The sequence below is a fragment of the Colletotrichum paranaense genome (assembly GCF_030867605.1).
Source record: "Colletotrichum paranaense strain IMI 384185 chromosome Unknown Scaffold_17.1, whole genome shotgun sequence".
Classification (NCBI taxonomy): domain Eukaryota; kingdom Fungi; phylum Ascomycota; class Sordariomycetes; order Glomerellales; family Glomerellaceae; genus Colletotrichum; species Colletotrichum paranaense.
Genome location: NW_026848975.1, coordinates 357,419 through 378,379, shown reverse-complemented (window position 1 = coordinate 378,379; position 20,961 = coordinate 357,419). Strand labels below are relative to the sequence as shown.

The following is a 20,961-nucleotide window of genomic DNA, read 5'->3' as shown; positions in this document are numbered from 1 at the left end:
ATTCTGGAGTCGCTCTGAAGTGGGCGAGTCATTTCTGCGTTGCCTTGTAGCCGACGATCTTGCTTTGGATCGTCGTCGAACCCCTGGTGTAGTTGAAAAGGAAGATTCCGTAAGAAGACTGAGGAGACTTGGATGTGGCCTGCGCCGGATGCAGATGCCGGTCAAAACGGTTCGCTAGAGTCCTTGACCAGCAAACTTACGAGTGAACTTTCCGAAAAGAGTGGTCCGATTTCTTAGCGGCGGCAGTTGAGCTAACTTGGCTACGTAAAAGCCAAATCTCTTCATCTCTCCATCACCCGCCTGTCGACGTCCAAACCGTTGAGCTCAGTCCCAAAGCGGTTAAATTATCACGAATGGGGGAAGAGGAGGGGTTCGCGAGTGGCCAATGAACCGCAGGGGATCGCTAACATGCTTTTCGTTATTCCTGGTATTCTGTATATGCACTGCAACGGCAGTAAGAGTGAGATCAACGGTTCTTCAGACCAGGGCCAACCCGACAACAAGGAGGCGGTAAGTGCTTGCGCGCCTGATCTGTCTGTTCTGTCTCCAGTCTGTCTCCCGTCTGTCGTTCGTTGCGTGAATCGTAGTGGCATCGAAGCAATGGGCCCCTCTAGAATCTCCATACCCGTCGTCCAAAGAGCGTTCGGACAATGGGGCCAAGTGTAGGGCTATCGTTTCTCAATCCGTGACCCCTGGCTGTGGATGTGTCCACGTCGGATTCTGCTCGCTCAGCAAGGTTCTGCCATGCTTTTTCTGTTGGACAGTTGCTTGTCGTAGAGCTTCATTGGTGTGGGCAGCAATTTTCTCCATTGGCGGAGCAGGATCCGGGAGTGGTGTTTTGACGTTTTGACAGGACCCATGTTTTCTTTCATTTCGTCTACGACCCTGGCTGAATACTCGCAGGCATGCCAAAGAGTCGTCGGCGCCAATGCAACCTCGACTTAGGAAAGTAAACTGGCAGATCAAAGCATCTTTTCCCCATGTCTCACTTCTCGTGCCCCCTTCGTGAGCGCGCCGGCTTCACGGGAGATGATGCCTCTCATCACATCAGCATCGCCAATCAGTGGAGATGCATTCGAAATGAGCCCGAATAGGAGCGTTCTCATGAACCCATACTTAACGTTTGAGGTTCTGACTTTTTGAGTCGCTTCGCCTGTCTTGGTTCCACCAACTCTTAGCCATTTGGCAGTAGTCATTCCTTTGCATCTCAACAAACTCGCCAGCCAGTCACTCATTCATCGTGTTTTTGCTCTCGGTTGCGTTTCAGTCACCTTCATTGGATGTTACCATGAAGTTCCTTTTCTCTGTTGCGGCGCTTTTCGCGGCTGCCCATGCGGCGTAAGTTCTCACAACTAGTCTCAGTCAATACCTACACACTTGTCGTGCGAATCATTGGCTTACATAAACCAGCTTCGATCAACCCCTTGGTCCAACCCTCAATGCCACGGGACCTACAGACAACTCGACGTATGACTACGTCGTAGTCGGCTCCGGGCCTGGCGGTGCTCCCCTCGCTGCCCGCCTGGCCATGGCCGGCTTCAGTGTTCTGCTCATCGACGCCGGCGAGGATCGAGGCGAAGACCCGGCCGTCCAGGTTCCGGCTCTACACGTTCTGGCTTCCCAACACCAGCCGATCGCATGGGATTTCTTCGTCAACCACTACTCTGATCCGGAGCAGGCCAAGAGAGACAGCAAGATGTCTTATCGAAAGCCGGATGGAGAGATCTATGTTGGTCTCGACCCGCCGCAGGGATCCGAACAGTTGGGAATCTTGTATCCTCGTGTCGGTGCCCTTGGTGGTTGCTCCCAAGTAAGTTGTCTCGATCTAGACTGCTGTTTCATTAGCTGACAATCTCGGAAGCATAATGCTCTCGTCACCATCCTGCCCCAGGACAGTGACTGGAACAACATTGCGGCCATCACTGGTGACAGCTCGTGGGAGGTGAGAACTTCCCAACTTCCTAAGTAATGTTTGGTCAATGCTGACAATGATGGTATGCAAAGGCTTCGAAGATGCGAGAGTACTACAAGAAGCTCGAGAAGTGTCACTATCTCCCCGGCGGCCTCGACAGCTCCGTGCACGGCTACGACGGATGGCTAGAGACTCAAACTACTCCGCCGATTCTCATCGTTCAAGACCAAAAGGTGCTGTCTCTGGTTCTCGCTGCTGCCACCACGATGGGCAAGTCACTTCTCGGCAAGGTGATCAACACCGTCACAGGCCTCCTCGAGATCTTGGCCGTCGACGTCAACAACGACTCACCCGACCGTGACAATGGAGAGAAGATCTACCAGATTCCCCTCTCCATGAAGGACCCTTCCTTCACTCGTTCATCCCCTCGTGACTTCATATTCGACGTTGTCACCGCGACCAACGAGGACGGATCCAAGAAGTACAAGTTGGATGTGGCTCTCAACACGCTCGTGACCAAGGTCAACTTTGACACGACGGGCGAGAAGCCCAAGGCAACTGGCGTTGAGTACCTCGTCGGCAAGAGCCTGTACCGTGCCGATCCCAGAGCCACCAAGGAGGACGGCGGCGTCCCCGGACGTGTGTTCGCTAGCAAGGAAGTCATCGTGTCCGCGGGAACCTTCAACACCCCTCAGCTGCTCAAGCTTAGTGGTATCGGCCCTGCCTCCGAACTTGAATCCTTTAATATCTCTGTAGTCAAAGACCTTCCTGGTGTCGGCGGCAACATGCAGGACCGGTACGAAGTCGGCATCGTGGGCAAGGCGCCCACCGACTTCTCCCTCCTCGAGAAGTGCACCTTCCTCGACATGAACGGCACGCACAACGGCGAGGACCCCTGCTTCTCTCAGTGGCAGTCGGGCATCGGCGGCCTAAAGGGCGGCTACACGACCAACGGCATTGCTTTCGGGTACTTCAAGCACTCCTCCGTCGCGGAGAATGGCAATCCGGACCTCTTCCTCGGTGGTGTACCGGCCTACTTCAACGGTTACTTCCCCAATTATGCCGAGCACGCCCTCGCCGACCTCAGCGTCTGGACCTGGCTTACCCTCAAGGGCCACAGCCGTAACAACGCTGGCGTGGTCAACCTAACGAGCACCAACCCGCGCGACACGCCCAACATCACCTTCCACAGCCTTTTCGAGGGCATCGGTGGCGAGGAAGATCTTCAGGCTGTGTACGAGGGAATGCAGTACGGCATCGAGGCGTTTGAGAACCTGATCCCGCTTGATGGCTCGTTTGAACGCATCTGGCCACCCAAGGAGATCTCATCTGAGGCTGACCTTAAGCAATTTGCCAAAGATGAGGCCTGGGGTCATCATGCTAGCTGCACTGCGCCTATTGGTGCCGATGACGATCCGCTTGCTGTCCTGGATTCTAACTTCAAGGTTCGTGGGGTTGACGGATTGCGCGTGGTCGATGCCTCCATCTTCCCCAAGATTCCCGGGTTCTATATCGTTCTCGGTATCTACATGGCGAGTGAGAAGGCCGCTGATGTGATCATCGCTGAGGCACAAGCGGCGTAGTTTGTCAAAGTTCGCCATTATTGGACATTGACGGTAACCAGGGTCCAGATTTCCTAATAGCATCATGTTCTATGATGTGCATAATACTACAACCAGATTCTGATTCATTGATCTCTTGAAAGCCGGACAAAGCATATAGGCGGACTGTGAAACGCCTCATTGTTTGCTGTAGATCTTGTAAAAGTGCGTTTTTCTTGGAGCTCAGTTGATGTACCTGAGACCGGGGTCAGCCGCGAATGAAGCCGAGAAGCCAGCTACCTTCATCCCGTCTTCCTTGTCAGACATCTGACGCAGCTTAAAGGCATCCTATAGGCCATTTCTCAAAGACCCCTTTCAGGTCTTGGCGTTGAAAGGGTGAAGACGGTCAGCTGCCTACCCTCACAAGCGTCTCTTTTAGACATACTGACCTCAGCTAGAAGCACCTAAGCATTTCGGAAGCGCCGGTCTTCAGACCACAACTTTTTAGGTAGACTTCTCAGGGGCATATATCAAGCCCGTCTCCTTCCAGGCCCCTAGAGCTGCTTGTCTCTGTACCAAGCACAATAGCAAGATCAGTCGAAAGTTGGCATTGCCTTCAGAAAGATGCTTCCCCGATCCGAAGCCTCAGCCAATTCATTGAAGGAGGACAACCGCTGGTGCCTACGATGCCTCGGTTTATACACTGGCGTCTATCCCAGGAAGCAAAAGCCGGTCGCGAACTACTATTGTAAAAGAAACCGTGAGTGGCGTTAAGTACCTTTCTCATTCACGATTTTCTTACTTACGTTTCATCGTTCTAGTTATGAAATGCGCCAGATGTGCCGAGGATAAGGACAAACGCTGTCTCATGGTAGGAGTTTGTTTCTTGGTGGAGGCTGTGGGATGCTGAATTTCATCTAGATTCAGAAGGAGCAGTGGCCCCAAACTCTGGAGATCATTGAGAAGACCAGGCAAATCATTTTGGCAGAACAGGTTGATGGCGAGAGCGAGAAGTTCGCCGGGGTAAATTCAATGCAGAAAGTTGGGTTGTCTTCCGAAACATTTGCTGATAATGACATGCCAGGACCGGAAAGCCATCAAAGACCTATATCGACATGTTGAAAGAGTGACCAGGGCTTACCACAACACACAACTGCAAGACGATCATCAATCAGCGGCTTCGGATGAGGACACTCCAATGGCCTACAACACGGCGTCTGACGATGAAGTGATGGGCGAGATTCGGTGCGCCCCGAGCTTTGCAGGACCGAGTCGGAGCGGCCGTTCCTCCAACACAGCTGGCCTAAGGGTCTCGAAGGTATTGGTTGATATCAAAAGAATCGACGAGGAAAAGGCAGAAGCCTCGCGCCGCCTGGGAAGAGAAGTCTGGATTGCGGCACGGGACCCGCAAGCAATCGGGCCTTCTGACCATTTTCTTCGGCTCGTGGTTGATGAGCTGCACCGTGACGCTCGTCAGGGCGATGCTCGGCACGGTATCTCTGACGCTTTCAAGGCTGTTGACAACGCTCAAGATGCCCGGGAGGACGCCTTCCGCCGGCTAGGAGACCTGGCTCTCGCCATCATGCCGGCCAGCTCCACGCTTGAGGGCAGGGGTTCGTCGGGCTCGGGCCGAGCCTCCAATTCTCGTCATTGATCTTGCAAGAAGGGAAGGGCCAGAAGCAACTTGATAGTAGTGAAGGAGGCTAGACCATGTTTTGAGATTTGGCGTTGATAGAATCTTTCGAGCGGTCCGTGGCTATTAAATTTATTGGAGCTGTCAAAGTGAATATGTGAGGATGGAATTGGCTTTGGTTGGCGGTACTTTAATTATGCACCAACAAGACCCCTGTCGTTAGCAAGCATCGAGCCCAGCTAAGACCAAAGGACTTGCTATCTGCACCTGTGTAATTGCATCAACAGCCGCAGAGGTGCGGTTCGCTGTGAAATTGTGAACCAGTGCTGCGAACCAGATGAATGTCTAGACCAATGCTAAGGAGAATTGGTCTGCTCCATGTCGTGTCGTGTCTTGCGCTGCTGCTGCCAAGGATTCCCCACGGAGGGTTTGGTCCGTGGTTCAGCCACATCACATGTAGCCACAGGGAAGTCAAGCTCCCGCCACAGCACTACGTCATACAGCCATCACCGAACCAAAGCGAGGGAGCTAGCTCTACGTACCTCAGCTGCCATAGGTAAGGTAGCTTGCCTTTGGCAGGCACGCAGGAGTCAGATCACGATCCTCGGGCTAAATAAATACGCCAGAGCTGTGCCTTGGCCAAGCCACGTCGCAAACACTCTCTCCCAGCTTCCCCATCTTTACGTCTTTCCGTCTACCAGCACCAACTTACTTTACGAAAGCCTTCTCTGCAACTTCAGACGACACCCTGACGAAAGCTATCTCATCATGTCTGACGAACGAACTGTTTCCCAGGGCCAGGCTTCCAGCTCCGGCGGAAGGAACAGGATGGTCGACTCTGTGCAAACCAAGGCCCAGGAAGTCCTGTTCGTATTGTCCACTATCTCGCGTGCTCGCGCCCCAATCTAACATACGTATGACAGGCAAGAGGACTACGACAAGGCGAGAGGTTTGGTCGCCGATGCTGCCAAGAGCAAGGCCTACCTGTACCCCATCAAGGGCATCATCTACTTCGCAACCCACCGAACACTGTGGAAGCCCCTCCTGTCACGCATCGGATCCTACCTGCTCCTATCTGCCGGTGTCGTCACTGGCATGTTCGTCTTCACCTACGTGCCACAACTTGCTCTCCTCGTTTTCGTGAACGGCCCGCTAGCCGTCTTCACCACCGTCCTTTTGATTCTGAACGAGAGTTCGGCAATCATCAACTTCCTCTCGCGATCATTCCTGCTCCAGGACGCGATTCTGGACACCTTTGACGGCACTCTTCTTCTCAGAGACGAGGACGGAATTGTGAGGGAAGGCAGACAGCTCAGGCCCGGATCTGACCCCATGCAGAAGCTGGGCAAGGTTCTCAAGAGTCCCTTTGAGAAATACAGTCCCAAGGCACTCATCAGATACCTCATCTACCTGCCCCTGAACTTCATTCCTGTCGTGGGAACTGTCATCTTTATCTCTCTACAGGGTGAGTTTTGCCGGCCGCTTCCGTGTATTTCACAGCTAATGTTTCTGCAGCTCGCAGTAGAGGTCAAGCCGTCCACGGCCGTGTATGTTTCTTCCTTTCCATATCCCGGATATCGTACTGACAATCCAACCCAGTACTTCCAACTCAAGAACTGGTCGTCTTCCAGAAGAGCCGACTGGCTGAAAAGACACGCCGGGCCTTACACTGCGTACGTTTGGGATCCACCCGCGCATGTATTGTGTGCATTTGACTGACTTCTGTCACAGCTTCGGCCTAGTTGCAACCGCCCTTGAGATGATCCCTTTCGCTAGCGTTCTCTTCACATTCACAAACGCAGGTATGTTTGGCAAGGATTGGACTTTCGCCTTGAGTAACTACTGACGCTTATCTATAGTCGGCGCTGCTCTTTGGGCCGCCGATATCGAGGCCAAGGATACTTCCATGACGGATAGCACCGCACCCACGCTTCGAGAGACGGCACAAAAGGCCGAGTAAACGACGGACGACTGCTTCTTGGAGTCACACCTTTGACTTTTACGGCGGGATCGGCTTGGCACTAGGAGATACCGACCCCTCTTTTGACCGGATCCCCGTGCCACAGCATCTTGACAGCAGTGACGGATCTAGTGCGACAAGAGCCGAAGCTTTCAGCTGAAGAGCACTCGTAACTATTGGCGAGACGGCGTTGTTCGACACGCTAAGCAAAGTCTGCGAAGCGTAATTCTGGTAACAGTCAACGGAGCAGTGTGTTTTGGCCCCGACGAACATGAGAAGAAGGAACTTTTACCGTAATAATTAATTTACGAATCACAACTCTGCGCATCACGATATCCTTGATGTACCACTCTTCAAGTCTTGCCCTGATTTCGTCTGCCGCAAGGTGTTTCAGACACTGCAGCACCGGCTTTGTCATTTTTCGCCGACGACCAGCTAGACGATCGCTCTTCAAATCCAGACGTTCGCCACCTGATACGGCACATTGACAGGTGTTCCGGCGAAGCAGTCCATGCTACTAATCAAGCGAGACTCACCTGGGCCTAACATCAACAAAATGAGTGGGACAAGACATCTCGAGCCCCCGCTCCGAGCCTTCCATTATAGCGTACTACTTGCTTCAGGAACAGGTAATCTTGTTTCAAGGTACACGGGTAGCTGCATGACACGCACTGTCAAAGATTGGCTTTTGCAACTACAACTGGTTGCAATCGTGTCTCGCACTAGGGGATGGTCAAGATGGGACAAGACTCGGTGCAAACTTATCGGTTCTGCCGGAGAGGCCGCTCGAGTCTCGCCGACCAGTGGCTTTCTGGTAGGTCACTAGTAGGTGTTCCTTGGTGAGTGCAACCACCTCGGGATAACGTCCCGTGTCTGTGACTGCCACCATACGACGCTGTGCTTGATGACTTGCGAGTGGATGTCACGATGCGTGCTCTTCGGTGATATCCTGATCATGAACTGATTCAGATTCGCAGGGGCGAGATTGGTGCTGCAGCAACTCTCCATCAGCATCGACTTTCAGTACCAGATGGATACCGCAGACAGAGTACCGAACGTGAAGTCCATCCCTCTTCTTGTTTCACCAATACGGATGTATGGCCTCAATGTGGTTGATGACCGCGAGCTGATCATTATACTGCCAGCCCGTACCTGTGTGTTGTGTCGGGCTCGGTTCGGGGGTCGCATAGCAGTTGGGTATCTTTCTCTTGTGACCCCCTGGTTAGCCTCGAGTACAAGCTGCTCTATTCTTCGCAATCTTCTGAAATTGTGCTAAAGAAGAATTCCAATATAGGAAAGGTTGTATCTTCCACAGCTCCCCACCAAACTAGGCCACAGAGCTGAATGATATTCCGGCTGCCTCTCTTCGGCCCGCTTCAGCAACTGATTCCGGCTCATGGCAAGACTGAATGAAGTGGGAGCATTCGAGCCCTGTAGTAATCAGAAGGTGTCTTGCAATATTTGGCATTCCCGAATGATATTGAAGTTGCAGTGAAATTGAAAGGAAGGAGGAGCATGTGTAAGCCATTTGGTGGTATTACCTTCCCGGCATCACACCTTCCTTTCATTAGGCAGGTCGTGAGCTCTTTCCTGCTATAATTGTGTCGTCCCCTTCTTCAGATACTTACACATACAAAGTTCCTTCTCCCGTTTTCCCACCTCGGTCTTCCCCCCTTCCCTTCTCTCTCGCCCTTTCCCCCTTCTTCGTTTCTTCTCCTGTGCCCATCCCCAGTCACTCGAATACGAGTGGGCCGGCTTTCACTCGTTCACTTCTACTAGTATCCCCGACTTTCGTTTGTTTGAATACTCCTAGCATCAGTGGCTCGCCAGGTATGATCGTCAACCATATTGTGTGCTACGAACTTTGTACTGAGGCCGCTTCAGAAGAAACTCCGAATATGCGAGCCTCACATCTCAATGTCGTCTTTGTGACGGTAGTCGGTCTGCCATTCTTTGCTACAGGCGTGACAGCTTCCGCCAATGCCGATGACCTCAAGCAGCGGGACAAATTCGAGTCCCACACCACTGCCCTCAAAGTTGAACATCACGCGAGGAGCCCTCAAGATCCCGATGCATTCACCAGCTACGACTATGGATACACCTATCCGCCGCCTCCCTCTCCCACCTCTTACGGTGACCAGCCGCCGTCGACCGTGATATCCTCTGCTAATAGTGCTCATGGTCAGTCGATTATGTATTTCGGATACTGCTCTCAGACTGACATGCGTAGTATCTTCAACTGAAGTCGGCTCGGTCGCCAGCGACTCCAGCACATATGGCGTCTCTGACTCTGTTACTCTGAGCTTAACTGTCTCTGCTGGAGCTACCACCACTCTGTCCAATGCCGTCACGTACCCCCCTAGTTCTGATAGTACTTCAAGTACTGCATCTTCAAAGGTGGCTAGCACCATTGTGACATTGAATTCATCCAGCTCCATCGCTTCAAGTGTATCATCATCACTTTTAACAGAGTCGACTCTTTGGCCGCCAGCCAACACTTCGACCAGAACCGCAACGTCATCCATTTTTGCAACGTCACTGAGCGCCAACCAGACAGCTTCTTCGGAGACCATATCTGGCACCTTTGCCTCCGCGTCCGAAGTCAATAACGGCACGGCCGTATCCTCGACTGGTTCAGCATCGGCCACTTCCACGCCCATGCCGCCATTCTCTGCATTCAATTCATCATCCAAGATACAGACTGGCACCGGTGGTCCAGTTTCAACCTCTTTCAACACATCCACGTCGCTAACATCTCTCTTCGTCTCTTCGGAACAAGCTTCTACGTTGACCCAACCTGTGGAAAGTCCGTGGCCTACGCTCTGGAATTCAACTGGTTTCCCCACCTCGGTGACCAGCTCCCAAACTTACTCACCCAACTCGTCCTCGTTGAGAACTTCTTCCGTCGACTTCTCGGTGTCCGCAAGTTCCTTCATAGTAGTCCCTTCTGTCGTCACTCTCAGCGCCAACGGAACCGTTCGGTTGACAACTCTCTCGCATACTCTACAAGCCACTGTCGGATGGAATAGCACACAATCAGGTGCTCCGGTCACAGGCATTCAGACCACACTTGGTACGGGCGTCTCTACCAGCGTCTTAATAAGCTCTCGAGTCTCGGGAGCTCTACCAGTCAACTCCTCGACAGTCGATGGCCATGTAAACCGAACCATTTCAAGTAGCCCGACCGGAAACTGGACCTCACACCCCGTCGTTACAGTGATTCTGCCTACTTCAACTCTCGTCATCTCGGGAACAGAATCCATCGTCCGAACGAGCATTGCTGTCACTGCCGCGCCTTGGTTTCCGGCAAACTCGACAATATGGCCAAGCGGTACGCTTGCCTCTATTAGTGAAGAAAGTCCACCGCCTGCGCCATCTGGCACGGGTACATTTCCTTCGGCTGCCAATAGCTCCAGGGCAACAGGGCCATATCCCGCGTCGAACACGACTACTCTAACACTGCCGACTGGAAGTGCGAGCAGTCGAGTGTCAGGTGCTCGAATTACGATCTCCGCGAACGGGACAGGTTTTACTGCTCCATGGAACTCGAGTACGATCATGACTCTGACAAGAGGCTCCACGGCGGGAACAGTAGTCATCACATCGATCGGCAATGCCACAAGCATAACAGCTACGCTCGCCACTCCTCCTCAACTACCAAATTCCACATGGGCCGCGAGTGCTAACGCCACTTGGATGGCAACGAGCCATTCCGGGGATCCAGCAACCTCCAATAGGACTTCGATAGGGGCTTCGGCCACTTTACCTCCATGGCCAGTGTTCAACTCCACCCAGGCATCACTCACTGGCACCGTTTCAATCCCTGCCATCACCTCGTCGGCAACTAGTATATCAAACACTACTGCCTCGGCCTCGGCATCGTTTCCTTGGATCAACTCGACATCTAGCGGGGGCCTCACGGCCTCAGTCATTACCGTGAGTGGAGGCAGCACAATCACTTTGTGGCCAACCGGGATGACTCCCAGCCTGACTTCGTCCTCAAATGGGACGCTCCTGCAGACGTCTACAGCCAACGCCACAAGCAGTTTGACGTCTTCAGCAGCATCAGCCCCCTTTCCCACATTCAATTTAACCCAGATCCCCTGGCCCACTGCGATCAACAGCTCTGGTATGCCGCCTTCTACGGTGTACTCAGGAACCGTTGCCATCACTTACACATCCATCGGAAGTGAACGACCACCTTTTCCCACAACCAACTCCACCAAGCTATCCGGGCCTACAGGAAGTGGCACATGGGCTTCAGGGACGTTATTTCGAACCTCTGAGCCCTCAGAAACATCCAATAGTACTTCGTCTACCGTCAACTTGCCGCCATTCCCGACAACAGGAAACGCCACTGCTATTCCAAGGCCAACTTGGATCCCTGGCACAGCATCAAGACTTCCTGTCACTACTTTGACCGCTACCGAAGCAAACGGCAGCACTACGCAGACACTCTCAATCGTTCCCCTGCCTCCTTTCCCAACCTTCAACGGTACGACAACTCCAGGCGCAACGGGCACCTCGGCCGGCACGGGAGTCAGTGTCACTTGGAGAGGCACAGGTGGTCCATTCAGTGCTCCGACAGATCCAAGTTCAACTTGGAGTCAGTGGCCCAACTCAACTGCGTCAAACATGTTGTCAACCACTAGTATACCAACAACGCAATCCGGCACTGCTCCTTTGCCTACTCCACGAAACACGACGACGGTCACAAATGCAAATGGCACGGCCTTCTCAACGGGATCTCCACCCGTTACTATTGGCCATCCCTCCTCGCTACCCCCCTTTAGCAACTCAACCACCATCTCTGGAGCAATCTCAACGTCTCATTTCACCTGGACTATGTCAGGATCCGTCTTCTCTTCTGTGTCTATATTACCTGTACCTACACTGTCACCTTTCAACTCATCTAGTTCTCGAGTTTCTTCCGGCACCGCGCCATCTTCTGGACCCTCTCTTACCGAGTCGGCGGGCCCAGCTTTTACCAACTCTGCCAGCCTTCCATCTGGAGCTTCTTCGGCTTGCAACACTGTCACTGTAACAAACGGCACCGTAACTCAGGTCGTCACCACAAGCATTCTCATCAATTCCGCTACGGCGAAGGCTGATCCAACCGTGGTCTACCCACCATCCTCTTCAAACAACACAGCGTACACCGCGTACCCATCCAGATCTTCCTGCAGTTCCAGATGGCAGAATATCACGATAGCGTCGACGGCAGGGTTCACAGGTTCGTGGACGTCTTCAGCTAGAACAAATCGTAAGTCAGAACCTCCCGACCTACTTTAGTCAATCTAACAACATCGCAGGAACCTGGACATCTGTAGACCCAGCCACGACATTCATCACATCAACGACAAGCCGCTTGAGTAATCCCAGCAGAGACAGCGGTGCTTTCTCAGATACCAGCTTCTCCGTAGCCGGCACGCCTACCACAACCATCTCTAACATGCCTCTCCCTTCGAGCCCGGCATACCCCTGGGGAGGACTTGGTCCCATTTTCCGACACCACAGCGGAACTGAGCCTGTTGACGATGATGCAGGGTCTCCCGATGGGCCAGTGTTCCAGGAGAGAGACGGGGTTTGGTAGTCTCGGTGGAAGAAACACATGGATCAACTCGCATCTCGTGCTCGAGCACGGAATCCGGGTGCTTAAGTCTCACGACGAAGACGAATGCCTGTTTGCTTCTATCCTGATATCCATTGAACTGCGTCTGGACCAGCGCACACGTACCCATACCAAGAGTCTCTTTTGTACCGCAACCCGACAGATGGCGTGCCTGGAGTTATTTCCTAGCTAGAGTGAATGAAAGTAAAATTGGAATGGCTGTCCTGATAAACCATAAAAATAACTCAGGTCCTTCCCGTGATGAAACGCTTCTTTGTCCTTCGCCGGCCGTTGATGAACCATGCTCCCTCATTGCAATACGCCAAAACACCATGATCCATATGCGAAATGGAACCCCCTAGTAAACCGCCAGCCCGATAGTCTATCATGAATTTCCCTACACCCAATAATGTCCGTAACTAGAGGAATATGAACGGCTAATGTATACCCTCCGGTGGATTAGATCCACTCGTCTCCGCCACCGTCGGCTTCCGCCCGTACACAACGTATCTGTACCAGGCAAGTCAGCACATAGTCTCTCTAATCTCGATCATCAAGAGGAACCGAACTCACAAAGGAACATAAGCATGCACCTTATGGCTCCTCAAACTCTTCCTCACTGTCGCGCAAAAAAGCAGCGTCTCCTCTTTACTCCACCCCAAATTCCTCGTCGCGAGCCCCAACGTCAACCCTTCGAGCCCGTGGTCGAGGTTACAATGCGTGTACGCGCCCAACGTCTTGAAGTGCGGGTCGCGCGGCCACGCGTTGACGGGCCACTTGAATTGTTGTTCTTCAACGTCGACGAAGCCCGCGGTGCGCATGAGGGTGGCGTAGGTGGGCGCCGCGTCCATGTTGCGGCCTGTTACACGGCCGCCTCTAAGGAAAAGGTCGGAGAGTTTGTGGATTGGAGAGTCTGGCGTTAGGGATGCGTCGTCGCAGCGGTAGGGAAGGGAGAGGTCTTGCATTTCGAGGTAGCCGCCTGGTTCAAGGTTTCTGGGTGGTTAAGAAGGTGAGTATTTGAGTGGCTGCTGGGGATAAGTGTGCATAGAATGAGATGGATGGGTATGAGGGTGAGGGTAAGAGTGAGAGAGAAGTTTGAGACACACTCGAAAGCTTGGTTTATAAAGTCTTGGTAGTTTTTAAGACTCCCTGCTAGCATGCGGACAAAGATGAAGTCGAACGGCTGAGACCATGTCCAATTCTGCTCTAGGTCGTCCAGCTCCCATGTTAAGTTCGGAGGTGTCCTGCCATCCCGACGTCAGTGAGCACGACAATGAGATTTTTTCCCACTTGATGAGCCTACCATTTTGGCTGGATGTTGCTCAGATCTACACCAATGACCTAGATGAAGACCGTCTTAGTAGTCGTCGGCCGGGATGGAGAGGATCTCATCGACTTGCCTTGGCTTCCGGGTGTGCGTCCGCTGCAATTTCAACATCGTCAATCTCACAACCCCAAAGCAAGGTGAGGCAGGACTCAGATTATCTCACCGTAATCCATCGCCCAGATCCCGGTGCCCGTACCGGCGTCCAGCACGCGCTTTGCCTTTTGTGAGTCCTTAGGACATAGGCATAGCTTGTCGCCCAGCGTCACACTCCACATGAGGTGTTGGAAATCTGGTTTGAGATGATACAAATATGAGCTTCAGGGTTCCTTTCCAAATCCGCACACCGAAAGAGGAGAGATGCAAACCTAGGCGCTCCTGCTCGACAATATCGTTGGGGAACGGGTATTCTGTTTTGATATCGTCAGTCAAGGCCCCAGCATCGGAGAGGCGGTTCGCAAGGCACTGCTCACTCCCGGAACTCATTGCGTGATATGTCCTGCCATTCTCCTCCAGCACCGTCAACATACTCGGGGTAGGCGAGTCGGTACTGCCATTCCGAAGCTGCAGCACATGATATCGTTAGTCTATGGCTGATGCTATCTGGGAAACAATATGAGAGCCAGGCTCTGGCTGCGTTTCTGGTGGCATCTTTGGAGCTCCAGCTGCGCGGGATGTGACGTGAAACGCCGCCACGTAACTAAACATGAGAAGGTACAAAGTGGGTGGGGGGGGGGGGGAGAACGCAAGCTGGGCAGAACAAAACACTCATACCTCCGAGATTGCCGAGTCCGAATCAAAGGTATCGGGCTCCTAGAAACACAATCAATGAGTTAAACCAAAACCTCGCAGTATGAGCTCTCATCAAAAAACGCACCAGAGGTTGCCCAGCGGCAGCCATATCTCTTCGCTCTGGAGTTCTCCTCGGTCGTTTTGTCGACGTAAATGTTTGTAGGTTGGTAGATTGAGAAAGCCGACCCCGATTTGGGTTCGGGAGAAGCAAAAGGTGGATAACGGTCGTTCCAGGGATGGTGAGGGTACGGGGAAGAGGGCCCCGAGGACTCACTCCTGCGCAAGGAGGGCAAGGAAAGGGGCAAGAGGAAGAGGAGTCAGGTCGGAGCTTAATCCGATGGCACTTGCGCGCAACATCAACACCGGGCACACCTTACGATTACAATTTGCTTGTCCGTAATTACCTTGTAGAGCAATCCCAATCCCAATCTCAATCCCGGCCTTCCGTAAACGCGTAAACGGGTGGAAGAAGTAGGGACGGGCCCCCCTTTCTGGGCAATCAGGCACATCATACATGCCGCAACATGCCGCAACATGCCGCACCTCCCCAGCCATGGCAGGGTACCAAGACGGGATCGAACCTACCTTATTTAACGCCGGCGGCTACGGGGAAACTTCCAATGCAGCCTACGAATACCTTATCACGGATCCTACGTTACTTACTAGTGTGCGAAAGAACAGGACATCGCTTCAGGAAAAAAAAAATTGTGTCCTGAAGAAAGAAAAGCAAAAGCCCGGGCACGGTCGTGAACTTTGAGTTGTGATGATCATGCAGGGACCAGCAAGTGCCGAGATTGATTCGTCGGCCGTCCGGGAAGGGGTTAGGAAATGACGGAGGACATTTGTCAAGTTGCTAGATTCAGATTCTCAAAGCCGCTTTATCCGCGGAGTTATCTTTGCTGTGCACAGAGCAAGTTATAATACCTACGCGTTCATACTTGCTGGAATTGCGCTCCGTTTATTCCTCTTCTTCTGGATAATGCGTGGTTTTGTGAATGGCATGACTCGGGTTTAGGTTTTTCAGAGTTTTGTTTATCCAATCTTTCGAGTTGCATTGTGTCGTATTGTCGCGTCGTTGATAGGGCACACCGCATACCTCCAGTGGGGGGGGGGGGGTTCTTGTGACCCGTGGTAGCTTCAACAATGGTTTTGTTAGTTCGCGCCTACACGAAATTGTGTCAGAGGTGGCTTTTCGCTCCGGAGAATCTTACGTCGCTGCCGGCGCCGAGGGCTCAGTCGGAGAAAGTGGGCCCCGCGCGGCACGGGGCTCGGAATCGAGCAGTGATAACCTGACCCGGGCCTGCTAATCAATGTGCCATGGTACCGGAAGGAAAGCCCACTACCAGTAATCGATGAGAAGAGAACTAAAGGGAGAGTTGCAGCTATATCTCAATGTTGTATTGAAATTTCAGTTCAGAAGAAGCTCAACGATATAGCACACTTTGATGATGCGCAAGTTACCTTACCCGCCAAATCTCGAGTGTCTCTTCTCACTTTTGCTACCCATCGGTCCGAGTTTCAACGAAGCACGAAGATCAATGCTCTGATTGTTTAACAGCCATCTCTCCAGCATGAAACATACTCGTCGCCATGTGACCTCATGATACTTCGCCGTCGTTACCTTGCATACTTACCTTGGGTAGTAGCAAACATCCTCACGCAAAACACACGGGGACCAAAGCTCCATACCAAAGTAAACAGCCTCTGATCACCCCAAAGGTAACGGCAGAACACAACATAGTTCCTAATCTAGATGTACCACTTCTAAACCCTCTCGTCGTTATGATCCCCCGGACATCCCGGCCGGGACCGAGTGCCGAAGAAGGCCGCTTACACAATCCGCCCGCCCATCGCAAGTCCCGAGCCAGGACCCGGGGGTGACGCTCGGACCCCTGTCTGCACTACCCCTCCGAGCCCTCCACCGACTTCAGAGTCTCCCGCGACAGGTTGTGGGGGCGGGGCAGCGCTAGTACCCCGCAGAACGCCCTCTCCTCTATGAAGTCAGAGACTCAGACTGAGTGCCGGAGGGGATTATCACCCAGGTCGGTACCTAGCTGGGGATGTGGTGGAGGAGGAGGGGTAGAGGGGGAGAATTACTGTATCCTCGAGTCTTGGGGAACTATCAAATGACAATGTGCTGACATACCTCTTTCCAAGCAGTTAATCCTAGGACTTAGAGACTTGTTCCGTAAATCCGTTGTGTTCTGAAGTGTCCGACTACGTCCAAGGTGCGGCGGATTTGCCGCGACGCGGCTAAGGTATCACCCGTCGACCGACACTCGAAATTCAGACCATCTGTACTGCATGGTACAGCTAGGTAGCCCACTCGGAAATCAGCGATTACAGAGCATTACATAAAGAGTGCCCCTCCCTCCGAAGAGTACCACCTCTGCCAGATAAATCCGGGGTCCTTGATATTAAAGATAGACGAGACGAGCAAAGAGAAAGCCGTTGCTAACTCGACTGGACATTTGAGAAGCAAATCGGACCCTTGTCGCTGCCTGCATCTAGATCACACACAATTAGCAAGCAACAATGGCTCAGAACACACCAGAGCTCCTGGATCTCACGATCGACAACATCACACCCAACACCGTTCGCATCAACTCGCAGAGCGACAATGCACGACTCAAGTACCTCATGGAACGGCTCGTCACCCATCTGCACAACTTTGCGCGGGAGACGCGGTTGAGCACTGACGAGTGGATGGCGGCGCTGAATTTCCTCGTCGGCTGCGGACAGATTAGTAGCGACGTGCGGCATGTAAGTCGGCGCGCGGTGCACCCGTCGTGAATATAGCGGATGGCTTAAGGACTCCTGACGAACGACGCTGACCGCCCGCCGACTAGGAGTTCATTCTCCTCTCCGATATTCTAGGCCTCTCCCTGCTCGTCGACAGCATTAACCACCCCAAGCCATCCGACTCCACCGAAGGCTCCGTCTTGGGGCCATTCCACACACACGATGCGCCGACTCTAGAGAACGGAGCGAATATGTCGGGAGATCCTGAGGGCGAACCGCTGCTGGTTGTGTGCACCATCAAGGACCGACAAGGTAACCCCATCTCCGGAGTCAAAATTGACATCTGGGAGACGGACAGCAGTGGTCACTACGACGTGCAGCACGAAGGGAGGACAGAAGCAAGCGAGCGCTGTGTCATGATCTCGGATAAGGAGGGTCGCTTCTTCTTCCAGGGAATCAAGCCCGTGAGCTATCCAATTCCCCACGATGGGCCGGTTGGAAAGTTGCTTTCTCTCCTGGGGCGTCATTGCTGGCGGCCAGCGCATCTGCACTTCATGTTCCAAAAGGAAGGCTGGGACCACTTGATCACGTAGGTTTTTCCGCCCTTATCTGTTGCTCCATTGTAGGAGCTAGCTCTTTCAAGAACCCCCCGTTCGTTCCGTTCCGATGCGGATGGCCAGGGTTGGGTGAGATGGATCATGGATCTGGCTGACGCAATCAACTAGCGCACTCTATATCCGGGGAGATCCATATGAGAAATCGGATGCGGTGTTTGGTGTTAAGAAGAGTCTTGTTGTCGACCTCGATAAAGTGGACAAGGCGACGGCGGAGGAGTATAACGTCAAGGAGGGCGGATGGTTGCTGAAACAGGACTTTGTGCTGGTCTCGGAGAAGGAGACGCAGGAGCTGCGGGACCAGAATGCTATCGAAGCATTGGGAAAGCTGGGTCTGACACATCTCAAGCTTGTCGACCATTTGCCGGTGCCAGAGCTTGACTGATGAATGTGGAATTGTAATGAACATTTGAAGTCTTTAATTTCCATTTCGTGACTTTACGATCGAGTGGCTTAAGCGCCTTGACACCGATCCTGCTTTTGCTCGACCATGGTCTGAAAGGCTCTGTTCGTAGGATTGTTAGATTGTGACGGAGGACAGGGACATGCTAGTCAGCTCTCAGTGACGCATCGTGGAGCCGCATCCGGAGACTTGAAAGTTGTAGGGCTGGGCGCTGAAAGCGGCAAGGCCGGCTGGCAGCAGATGGTCATTGTAGAGTCGGGACTGGTCAAGGCGCAAGGTCTGGAAGCCGGCCGAGTTGGCGTTGATGCAGATGCCGCAGACGCAGGGAGTCAGGATTTGTCTTGCAGACGAAACAAACAACATTGTGCCTCTCTCTTGGGCTGGCGCTTTTCCAGGGGGGGTCCCTTATCAGATGATTGCCCATGTCTCAGTCCTTGAAAGTACGTGATCGTTGGAGGTATGTAGTGGCTGCCGACGAGAGACCTCTTGCAGCTGTATGATGTATCGAGGAAGCTCCGGTGGCGCCGACGTCCTGGCAGAGAGCTGGCAGAGGCCTCACGGTGGCTGTACCTGGGAGCCGGGTAGCGCAAGGTGCCGAGATACGAGCTGCAGATGGCATCCATAGATTGTTTGGGCATCCCGCCGACTAAACCGCAAATAGCCAGGGACAATCATGGGGTCGCGGCGGCGGCGCGCGAGTCGATGAGTCCAGCCACAACTAGGTGTGGGCCGTGCTGGTGTTGGTGTGACTGTTGCTTCTGTGCCAAGTGTGACCACCAACCAAACCTCTGCAATGAGGTATCCATATCCATAGTCGTCATCTTGTGCAGGGCAGGACTCGGACGGGTTTGTCACAAACAACGTGCTCACTGCGAGGGCTGAATTTGGGATGATGGGCGAAGGGTGAGTAACACACGTTGAACTGTGCGAAGTACAGAGGGGCAATGCCTTTCGGAAACTACCATAAGGCAGAAGAAGATGCGGGTGATGAGAGGTTCCATTGCCTTATCTCTCCCAAGTCAAGGTACCTTATCGGGCGCAGTCAGCGGCTCACGCGATTCCGTTTCCCACTGGTTCAGCCAGAGCAGGCACGGGAAACGGCCAGTGGCCTGTGCCTGCCCTGTGCAATAGTTGCCCCTCGTGCCCACCTGCACCTTCCAAGTCCCCCGGTTTACTCACACCAGGGCGGGAGGGCCTGAGACCCAGCCAAATCAGGTACCTTATCCGCCCATCGCTACCTAATACAGGCAGAGGAGTTGAGATAGGTACCTGACTGCATCGCTCTTTGTAACTCTGTTCAGTGCCCGCCCGAACCCGAGTCCGTCATTCCTTCCGTCCCAAGTTACCAATTTTGCGGGCTGCCCGCCTGCCCACCCTAACATCAGTCACTGATCTGCAGACCCCGTCCACCCCCCATAAATCTTCCGACGTATATAACCACCCAGCCCAGCGATCCCTCTTTCGTCCGTCTCCCACCACCTCATCATCATCGACCCAGTACAAACATCAACGACATCAGATAACCGCTAGATCAACTGCGAACAACCGCATTCTCGTGTTAACAACCCAACTACTCGAACACTACTACAGCGAGACCGCTCTCACGCCGTCCGTCGCTAAACCCCCGACAATCGTCACCCAACCCGTTTCCCAAGGTCACCCCCGAACAGACGAGTTTATGTCAATTGAAAATCTCAAGTCCTACGGTATGTCACCACCACAGTCGTCTTCCCTCGATCCACGATTATCACCGCCGTGTTCCTTCAAGTCTCCTGGCTCGCTGTCGCCTAGAGATTGGAACACGTTGCGTTGCCCTCTCTCCCCCCTGACCGCCACCAACTTGCCTACTAGGATGCTGACCATTGTCGCGCTTCAGACCCCTTCGCCGAAGCCGACGAAGACACCGGCGAGACCAAACAGTCTCAAAATTATATCCATATTCGGATCCAACGTACGTCGCGAACCTCCAAACCCTGCTGTCGAGAGACACAAATGCCGCACGTCCCGACAGAGCGGTCCCACGCGCGTCGACTCAAGGCAACCAATCAACATACAGTGACTAACCCATGACTTACAGAGCGCAATGGACGAAAGACTTTGACCACCGTTCAGGGTCTCCCGAAGAAATTCGACCAGAAGAAAATTCTCAAGGTCATCAAGAAGCAATTTGGTACGGATTACCCCGCTTCAACCCCAATATGTCATGGGCGGCCTGCTAACATGATCCCTTCTAGCTTGCAATGGCACCATCGTAGCTGACAGCGAGATGGGCGAGGTCATCCAGCTCCAAGGTGACCAGCGCAAGGTTGTGCAAGAGTTCCTCATCAACACCAAGGAGGGACTCGGATTGGATTCCAAGACCATCAAGGTCCACGGTTTCTAAGCACGCCGCAAGTCGCCACCGTTCCTACCAGCCTTGGCCACAGCGG

General features: G+C 53.2%; 7 protein-coding genes across 7 annotated transcripts; 6 read left to right on the top strand and 1 right to left on the bottom strand.

Annotated features, from left to right (window-relative positions):
- Positions 1 to 1,288: 1,288 nt before the first annotated feature.
- CPAR01_14940 (GMC oxidoreductase) lies at positions 1,289 to 3,495 on the top strand (the record flags this gene model as incomplete). The annotated part of the gene is made up of 4 exons (XM_060499190.1): positions 1,289 to 1,338; positions 1,411 to 1,810; positions 1,862 to 1,942; positions 2,005 to 3,495. The coding sequence occupies 4 exons, from the start codon at positions 1,289 to 1,291 to the stop codon at positions 3,493 to 3,495; spliced, it is 2,022 nt and encodes a 673-aa protein (XP_060342115.1).
- A 582-nt stretch (positions 3,496 to 4,077) lies between these two features.
- On the top strand, positions 4,078 to 5,160 carry CPAR01_14939 (uncharacterized protein; the record flags this gene model as incomplete). Its single annotated transcript, XM_060499189.1, has 5 exons — positions 4,078 to 4,213; positions 4,275 to 4,324; positions 4,375 to 4,476; positions 4,538 to 5,066; positions 5,120 to 5,160. 5 exons carry the CDS (start codon positions 4,078 to 4,080, stop codon positions 5,158 to 5,160), a joined length of 858 nt encoding a protein of 285 aa, XP_060342114.1.
- Positions 5,161 to 5,854: 694 nt separating this feature from the next.
- Positions 5,855 to 7,046, top strand: CPAR01_14938 (uncharacterized protein; the record flags this gene model as incomplete). Its single annotated transcript, XM_060499188.1, has 6 exons — positions 5,855 to 5,952; positions 6,010 to 6,551; positions 6,602 to 6,633; positions 6,686 to 6,759; positions 6,818 to 6,888; positions 6,946 to 7,046. The coding sequence occupies 6 exons, from the start codon at positions 5,855 to 5,857 to the stop codon at positions 7,044 to 7,046; spliced, it is 918 nt and encodes a 305-aa protein (XP_060342113.1).
- A 1,898-nt stretch (positions 7,047 to 8,944) lies between these two features.
- CPAR01_14937 (uncharacterized protein) lies at positions 8,945 to 12,639 on the top strand (the record flags this gene model as incomplete). Its single annotated transcript, XM_060499187.1, has 3 exons — positions 8,945 to 9,227; positions 9,277 to 12,309; positions 12,359 to 12,639. 3 exons carry the CDS (start codon positions 8,945 to 8,947, stop codon positions 12,637 to 12,639), a joined length of 3,597 nt encoding a protein of 1,198 aa, XP_060342112.1.
- Positions 12,640 to 13,094: 455 nt separating this feature from the next.
- CPAR01_14936 (TAM domain methyltransferase) lies at positions 13,095 to 14,882 on the bottom strand (the record flags this gene model as incomplete). Its single annotated transcript, XM_060499186.1, has 7 exons — positions 13,095 to 13,167; positions 13,231 to 13,636; positions 14,148 to 14,273; positions 14,350 to 14,391; positions 14,455 to 14,545; positions 14,756 to 14,794; positions 14,859 to 14,882. The coding sequence occupies 7 exons, from the start codon at positions 14,880 to 14,882 to the stop codon at positions 13,095 to 13,097; spliced, it is 801 nt and encodes a 266-aa protein (XP_060342111.1).
- Positions 14,883 to 17,308: 2,426 nt separating this feature from the next.
- On the top strand, positions 17,309 to 18,514 carry CPAR01_14935 (dioxygenase; the record flags this gene model as incomplete). The annotated part of the gene is made up of 3 exons (XM_060499185.1): positions 17,309 to 17,536; positions 17,623 to 18,104; positions 18,241 to 18,514. 3 exons carry the CDS (start codon positions 17,309 to 17,311, stop codon positions 18,512 to 18,514), a joined length of 984 nt encoding a protein of 327 aa, XP_060342110.1.
- Positions 18,515 to 19,476: 962 nt separating this feature from the next.
- Positions 19,477 to 20,915, top strand: CPAR01_14934 (eukaryotic translation initiation factor eIF-1; the record flags this gene model as incomplete). Its single annotated transcript, XM_060499184.1, has 5 exons — positions 19,477 to 19,573; positions 19,834 to 20,238; positions 20,409 to 20,483; positions 20,610 to 20,702; positions 20,767 to 20,915. The coding sequence occupies 5 exons, from the start codon at positions 19,477 to 19,479 to the stop codon at positions 20,913 to 20,915; spliced, it is 819 nt and encodes a 272-aa protein (XP_060342109.1).
- Between the last annotated feature and the right edge of the window lie 46 nt (positions 20,916 to 20,961).